Here is an 8,144-nt window from a genome sequence, read left to right as displayed (position 1 = left end):
TTGCTTTTTATTTACTTTTCCCTCTATCACTTTCCTGTATGCTTGATGCAGAATATAAATTTTAATTGATTATTTAATCTCGTTGAAATAATAATGTAAATTTAAAGCATTTCACAAAATGTATCACGTGGACCGCCAGGTGACGAGAAGTTGCGAGTGACGTGCATATATAGGTATAATGTTTACATGCAGTCAGTGTCGTACAGTGAGTCGCGTAGTTTCGATGTTTGAGGTTAGGAATGAGCTTCATCTTCGATCTTGTGAAAAATGTCTTCCTCAGAATGTTACAAATAATTTGGTTTGGCAAACGCAAAATCTCGAATTCTCTGAGTATATACGTTAAGACCAACACCGGGAATACATTGGCCGTCGATTTAGATCCAAAATGGGATATTCGAAACGTGAAAGAAATTGTTGCTCCGAAAATGGGCATCTCGCCAGACGACATAAAAATCATTTTCGCTGGAAAGGAGTTGCACAATTCTACCATAATCGAGGTCATTGCTTTGTTTTTCAATTGTTTGAATCGCTTTGTCACTAGAGCACTCTCTCTAATTTTAAGTCTTTTGTTACAGGACTGCGACTTGGGTCAGCAGAGTATTTTGCATGCAGTTCGTACACCAAAGAGATTAGATAAAAAAAATATTCTCAACGACAGCATTAGGGAATCGATTTCTGAATCAGATTTAGATGACAGCACAGGTAGCAAGCCGCTGAATGAAACTTTGACAGACTTGTCTCTGGAAGAATCCAACGAAGAAGAGCAAAAGAAAGAAATAAAGACGGTAAATATGAGCTTGGATTTTCTGATGCAATGTCTGGTGCAATATTGTGTAAACGATAATCTCAAATTATGATAGAACAGGAGGGACAAGGTAAAAAAGCTCACTTTTACGTTTACTGCTCGTACCCTTGCAAGTCAGTGGAATTTGGTAAGCTGAGAGTTCGCTGTCAAGACTGCGGAGGTGGAGCAGTGACCGTAGACAGGGATCCCCAGTCATGGCCAGATGTTTTGTTGCCTAAGAGGATCACTGCTCACTGTGAAAATCAAGATTGCCTGGCACTGGTAAATCCCGACGAGGAGATAGAATCACAAATACACTATGCTCAGTTCTTTTTCAAATGTGCAAATCATGCAAGTCTAGGAGAGAAAGATGAAGCCGTTCCACTGTACTTGATCAAACCCAATCTCGCCAAAATTCCCTGCTTAGCTTGTACGGATGTCCAGTACGTATATCATTAGACATTTGTTTTTGGTATAAAATGAAGGGTTTGTTACTAAAAGAGAACATGCAATGCACGATTATTCATCGGAGCGAGATAACGCGATTACGTTTTCAAATTAGTAAACGAGCCCTTCTCCAAGCGAATTAAAACCGACGGAAACTCGATTATCATCACTTGAAAACTTTCCAGAGAGACGGTCCTGGTATTCCCCTGCGAAGCTGGTCACGTCGCCTGCCTGGACTGCTTCCGCAACTACTGCACGGTTCGACTGCAAGAGCGTCAATTCGTGTTCGACGATGAGTCGGGCTACTACACGCTGGCCTGTCCGGCGGGCTGCGCCAACTCCTTCATTCGTGAAATCCATCATTTTCGCCTACTGCCTCCGGCGCAGGTTCGAATTCATTTTTCCATCGCACACACTCGTATGAACGAATAATCGAGTCGGCAAATATTCACTGGACACGTGTTCAATGGCCTGTTGCAGTACGACAGATACCAGCGATTCGGAACCGAGGAGTACGTCATAAAATCCGGAGGACTGCTCTGTCCGCAACCGGACTGTGGGATGGGTATCATACCACCTTCGCCGGGGGACGGGTCCAGCGAGGAGGACTGTCGGAAAATTCAGTGTATCGGAGGATGCGGGGTACTTGGAATCGATTATTTTTCACAATGCGCTTGCTTATAAAAATTATTGACGATTTGCGTTTCAGTACGTATTCTGCAGAAGGTGCCTGCAGGGATTCCACGTGGGCGACTGCGAGAACCAGCCCACCGCGTCGAACCCCAACTCGGCTCGTGACAGCTACGTGGTGGATCCTCTAAGGGCCAAGGACGTAAGTATACCTCGACTCGTCAATATCTCGTAAATACTTCAATAACAGCAACCCTTCGTTCTCAGGCCAAATGGGACGAGGCCAGCAAGAAGACGATAAAGATATCGACGAAACCCTGCCCGAAGTGCCGAACCCCGACCGAGCGAGACGGTGAGTCCAGCTGCGCATACACTCTGTTACACCCAAACATCGAGTATATGGGAAAAAAAGCAAAAAAGCCAGTACAGCATTACTACTACCCTTTGAAAGAAGTCAGCGAATCGTGCTCTCTTATCTGTTCGCAGGTGGCTGCATGCATATGATTTGCACGAGGGCAGGCTGTGGCTTCCAGTGGTGCTGGGTTTGCCAAGCCCCTTGGACGCGCGACTGCATGGGCAATCACTGGTTCGGATAATTCGCTCACGGCGAATTGGCTGCCGCCGACGGCCTTTTTTCACTCTCTCTCTCTCTCTCTCTTGGCGTCGACGGCCTTTTTTTACATCGCACACCTACGATTTTGTAAATAACCAGGCGACTACTATATTTTTTCTAGCGAGCGAAAGTTTTCAGTGTTATACACGTATACTCGGACGGGCTTGTCGTCGTGTATAGCGAGGATTTTTCAGATGCGAGAATAAAGTTTTTGTAAGAATCTGCTCTTTTTATTCGCGTCTTTTATCTGTCTTACACCGTCGAAGCCACGCGAGGCAACAATTTCGAAGGCTCTCAACAGCGCCCTGTAGTATAGGTATAGCGGAAATTTTCAAGGGGACGAAATTGAAACTTCAAAAGGTCTTTATTAAATTTTTTTCACAAAGTCGCCCTCCTTCTGTTTTCAAACTTCTATCGCATTAAAATGATCTCGGGAAAAGAGCGGAGAAAAGTTTCCCTCGATGACGAGAGCGAAGAAACTGTGTCAACTCGTCGCGACGAATTTGCATAAAGCCGTTGGATTTTTACAGCGAAAAAACAAACCTACCAAGTGGCGAAAAATCTCCCGTTAAAAATACCTCAGCTCTCGGCGAACACGCGGCATTTGGCTCCGTTTTTCAATGGCAAAATCAATCCCTATACTCTCGGGCTTCTTTCACTGTTCCCTCCCCCGAAATGCATTACACTCGTTGGAGGAAAGTTTTTCTCATTATAAAAGCCGAGAGGGAAAGAGAGAGAGAGAGAGTCAGGAAGGGGACGACGCGCGCGTCGCGCAAAGGATGCCGGGGCTGCTGCAGGCGAGCCTTTATCAGCGCATAACTCGAAGCCAATTTTCCTTGGACTGCCAATAAGCTGCAAAGTTGTCGGGTAACAAGAAAAAGGACGAAGAGGACGACAGGCCGAGCGCCGCTGAGAAAGAGAGGAAAAAGGGGAGCCACTGTGTGTGTGTGTGTGTAGAGGGTATTTTCGTGTAACGAATTTGCATAAGTCAAGAGGCGCTTCGGGCTGTCGCGCGCTAATTTCTCAAAGAGACGCGCTGGCTATGTATCTTTGATGTTATCTATTTATTTTTAAAACTTGCGTTATTTTACAAAATTTGAATCAATATTATACGTAGATGTTTAAATAATGTACGTCGGCGAATATTCCGAACACGACGAATTATTGATTCGAATTCAAAATTCAACCTCGAGAACCAGAGTAAATGTTTGACGCCGCGAGTCCAACATTTTACAGATCTCCCCTGTGATCAATGAACTCGTCGTCGTGGCGCATAATAAAATGAAGTATACACAGCGACGGTTCAAGTTCGTACGCCGAGGAAAAAAAAGTTCAAGAGGGAGTTGATTGTTCCGCGCTGACTTGCATTCGTCGGTATATGTACAAGCTTCGCTTTTTTATCTCGAAATAAGAATCGCAATCCTGAAATTCAAAGAAACGAACGTTCACTCACACACACACAAGCGTCCGTTTATTCGATTGTCGGACACGTCGGCGAGTTATTTGGCGAGCTTGGGAGATAGAGAGAAAAAGTATTTTCCATCAACTGCGAAGGAGCGTGTGCAGTAGAGAGAGAGAGAGAGCGAGTAATTGTAAATTTCCGGAGATTCAGAGGCTAATTCAGCGAAAATTCGCTAGCTGCTGGTAACAGACGCGCGTGTACGCTATATGTATATAGTAGTTGTGTATGTAGCTTTCGCTCGAGCTTGCGCGAATTGTTATAGACGTTTGTTTAGATTAAATTTTTTTGCCCCGCCGGCTTTGCAGCTCTATTTAATTATGCCGGCGAGTTTATTGCCCTTTGCCTCGACGCAGCTCTCCTCGCAAATATAAACAGCGAGTGCCTTTACGACGGCGTAATGGAGCAGATTGTTAATTTAGTTTTAATTATAATTTTAAGCCACAGCGAGCGATGAGAGTTATGCTTATGTACGGGAGATTCGCGACTTGCTTTGTTGTTAATGCGTAGATGTACGCTCAGCTCGTTGCGTTAAAAATAAGTCTCGTGGATGTAGCGTTTTTATTTCGTCGAGGACGAGAGAAATAAGCGTTGTTCCGACGTGTCGCGATTAAATTTTTAATTTGAAAACTGCGAAAATTTTGCACGAACTGGACGAATCGTATACCTCGGAAAGGAAAATGCGCGAGTCTGAGTGAGTATCTGAATAAAGTAGAGTCGTTGAAAAATTACTCTCTAGCGCGCAGTCGGCCAGTCGCGGCCGTTCGCGAGTAAACTGGAAAAATTTCGCTCCCCGAGTTTCCGAATGAAATCTCGGCGAAGAACTCGTGGAAAGAAGGAAAAGTCGAAACTATCAATCTCCCTCTCTATCCGAAACGGAAAAAGAAAAATCAGAAACACGCATGCTCCCACAAAGGAGATGCAAATCAGTGGCTCATCAGCGATTCGTTAAAACGAATCCCATTATACCCGCACACATGCATACACCTATATACACCGCATCTACTTAATCCTTTCCAGTTGCGCGCTAATTCATAATCCGGCGGGCGTTTGTAACAATGCGTATGTGCGCGCGCGCGCTAAACTCTCTGCTCGGCATTCACACGTGTGCGCAGCAGCAGCAGCAGCACACATGGCTCGCGTTCCCCGGGCGCCAGGCGTTCCTCCCCTATATGCTCTCTCTCTCTCTCTCTCTCTCTCTCTCTTGATGCGGTGGAGGAGAGCCCCGGCGGCTGGCTTTTTGAGCTGCCGCCACCCCCGCCGCCGGGAGAGAGGAGGGCTGTTTCGCGCTAGTCGTATATATATATATATATATATATATATATATATATATATATATATATATATATATATATAGAGAGAGAGAGAGAGAGAGAGAGAGAGAGAGAGAGAGAGAGAGAGAGAGAGAGTTATAGCGGTGGTAACGCGGTAGTCTCGAAGGGAGTAGAGCATGGGTATAAGGTATTTCCGGGCACAGCAAGCGCCACACGGGATGGATGTCGCGCGTTAAGTGGCTCGCTGCGACGCTCGCGCCTAGCGGCTCTGCTATGCTGGAGGGAAAAAATGGAAATCGGAGAAACTCGAGCTCTGCGGGGGAAGTTATTGGGCTTTAAAAAGGAAAGTTTGGAGAAAGCCATATAGGGGATGGATTTTTAAATAATAACCGGTTTTCAAATCACGAAACTCTCAACACCTGCGGATCGTGGGAAACGATCCTCGACCCCTGACACTTCTCGAGAACTCTTCGAAAAAAAAAAAAAAAAAAGACGAAGCACAGATGCACCAGAGAGTATCGCTCCATCCTATACATATACACAGCGATATACATTCGGGTAGCCGCGAGCGGAAGGAGACGTATTAGTTGGATTTAGTTCGGAACTACTATTATACGCGGTGGGCGCGGATGGAAAGATTTAGATTAATGACGTAGTAGTAACAGTGCGCAGTCGCGCGGGGGAGGAGGGATAATGGAGCGGGGCCGTCGCGCATAGGGAGAGATTAGCGGTCGGTTTGAATATATATATATATATATATATATATATATATATATATATAGCTGACCCCATCCCCAGCGATTTATACGGCTGATTTGACGATCGAGATGTTCGCCTGATTATCTACGGCTATATACATCTGATGCTGATGAGTCGAGTTTATTACGTTGAAACTAAAAATTTAACGGCATCCGTCAGCTACTTCAAACGCTTATAAATCCGAAAAACATATCCGACGATCAATCTCTCGGAGGAGATCATAGAACAAAAAAAAAAACTCTGTGCCGTCAGCGACGATATCCATCCTCTCCCGGTGACGTTTCGACAGCACATACGCTGCGCACAATAAACGGCTCGTATATGCGTACACAGGCATCTCTCTAAAACCGAAAGTCCATAAAAACTAAGACTACACGGAGAGGACATAAGCTCGGAAAGAGAGAGAGAGAGAGAGAGAGAGGCAAATGCGAGCCGGAGATAAATCGTTCGCGCGCGTGTGTATACATCTTCCACGAGGAATAAGCTGTATACATGCTGTACGTATATAACACTACTGGGCGTGGAATCTCGGCGGCGGCGGCGGCGGCGGCGGCGGCAGAGCGACTATGGAAAAAGAGAGAGAGAGACGCGGAAAACGAATATAATCCGACGCTGTAATCCGTGCACTGCATCAGTTTAGTGCGATGGTATGTAGATGTGGGGAAGAAAGTGATAGATAGCGGATACGGCGATTTCTGAGTGAAATATAGTGGATGTGTTTATAGATCGTTGGAAGAAGAAAAAAGTCCTTTATATATTCTTTTCGTTTATGATGCGCTCTATATTCGCTCTATTTGTATACCAGAGCAGAAGAGCATCGCGCCCGTACAGCCAGCAGAACAAATATTGTTGTACACGCATAACGTACTCCCTTGTGTTTTTTCAAGCGAACACGGGTACAGCATCATGAAGCGCGTACGTATTGTTTAGAAAAATAAAAAAATTCGAAACTCCCGCGCGCGCGGCGTTCAAATCAATTTATCGTCGCGCGAAAACTCAAATACCAAAAATATTATTAGTAAGAATAATTTCGAATTGCGCGCGCGAGCAAACATTGGCGCGCAATTCGAAATACTCCGTATACAGCGAGAAAGACGAGACAACGAAGGGCAGATGCGACTATGTACAGAGAGAGAGAGAGTAAATCGAAAGAGTACGAAGCTGTCCGCAATCATCCAGTTTCCCAACTAGTTCGAGAGCGAGAAAAACACATATATAGTGTGTCAACTGGTCCCCGGTGTGTACCTACAAGTACGAGAAGCGGGACCATATGTCTATATAGACAGACAGACAGACACTGGCACTGATGTGTGCGTTGCGAGTCTCTGCGGGCTATGTTGCTTTTCAAAGTCGATGAGGGCTCGCGTGAATGTGCCGACGATGACACGTTTGCTTTGGAAGATTTTTCGAAGATAAGGTAAGTAGTGCGTATACTCGGGCTTTATTTTTTCCGAGTTAACAGGTCGAGGCTGATTATCAGCTGCGGAGGAATGATTATATTACGGAAATCGGCTGTTGCAAAGTCAGATTAACAATTAGCTCTATGCGAAAAAGTTCATAATTAAACGTAAATGTCCGTGTAAAACTGTTTTTCATTTGATTCGACGCTGGCGCTTCGCACGAAAGAACGTATGGTGAGCACAGCGAATATTAAAATTAAACAAAACAATGCTCGACAGACGCAATTAAACGAAATTAAATTAACTGCTAATAAGCCATACACGAGCAACAAAGCTGCGACCAAAAACCAACAAAAAGAAAAAAAAAAAAGGCTCCAAGTATGCATCATTGCGCAAAAAGTGCATTATAAATCACCGGCCGTCCAGTTCACGCACTCGGAATATCCAGCGGACCAAAAAAGGCCGTCTTCATCACATACCCAGAGCGGAGCTTATTAAAAATACACTCCTCTCCCTTTCCCTACTGCACCTAACGCTCGGTAATTAATTTTCCAAAAAGAAAATTTAAAAAAAATCGCCATCATCCCCCGGAAAAAAAAAAACTCCAATAAGAGGCATCTCGGCGCTGAACCCGGCCACTCGCCAAGTGCATCGGCAGGCAAAGCAGAGAGCCGCGCCGCCGCCGAGCTACAGGCGCCGTCGCATCGAAGCTTCTATCTCTCTCTCTCTCTCTGGCGCGAGCCGGTCAATACTCCGAATAAACGGCGGCGGCGGCGGC

General features: G+C 45.3%; 1 protein-coding gene across 1 annotated transcript; it reads left to right on the top strand.

Annotated features, from left to right (window-relative positions):
- The first annotated feature begins 9 nt into the window (after positions 1–9).
- Positions 10–2,707, top strand: LOC100122062 (E3 ubiquitin-protein ligase parkin). The gene is made up of 8 exons (XM_031932113.2): positions 10–497; positions 576–785; positions 866–1,227; positions 1,417–1,618; positions 1,712–1,873; positions 1,941–2,063; positions 2,129–2,213; positions 2,348–2,707. Exons 1-8 carry the CDS (start codon positions 240–242, stop codon positions 2,455–2,457), a joined length of 1,512 nt encoding a protein of 503 aa, XP_031787973.1. The 5' UTR covers positions 10–239; the 3' UTR covers positions 2,458–2,707.
- Positions 2,708–8,144: the final 5,437 nt, after the last annotated feature.

The sequence above is a fragment of the Nasonia vitripennis genome, chromosome 5 (assembly GCF_009193385.2).
Source record: "Nasonia vitripennis strain AsymCx chromosome 5, Nvit_psr_1.1, whole genome shotgun sequence".
Taxonomy (NCBI): domain Eukaryota; kingdom Metazoa; phylum Arthropoda; class Insecta; order Hymenoptera; family Pteromalidae; genus Nasonia; species Nasonia vitripennis.
The sequence above is the reverse complement of the archived record's forward strand: the minus strand, read 5'-3'. Positions and strand labels throughout refer to the sequence as shown.

Excerpts from the sequence above, each read along its gene's own strand:
- LOC100122062 (XM_031932113.2), top strand. The coding sequence starts at position 240 with ATGAGCTTCATCTTCGATCTTGTGAAAAATGTCTTCCTCAGAATGTTA. Across the intron at positions 1,228-1,416 it reads TTAGCTTGTACGGATGTCCA|AGAGACGGTCCTGGTATTCC; the intron begins GTACGTATATCA and ends AAAACTTTCCAG. Across the intron at positions 2,214-2,347 it reads AACCCCGACCGAGCGAGACG|GTGGCTGCATGCATATGATT; the intron begins GTGAGTCCAGCT and ends ATCTGTTCGCAG.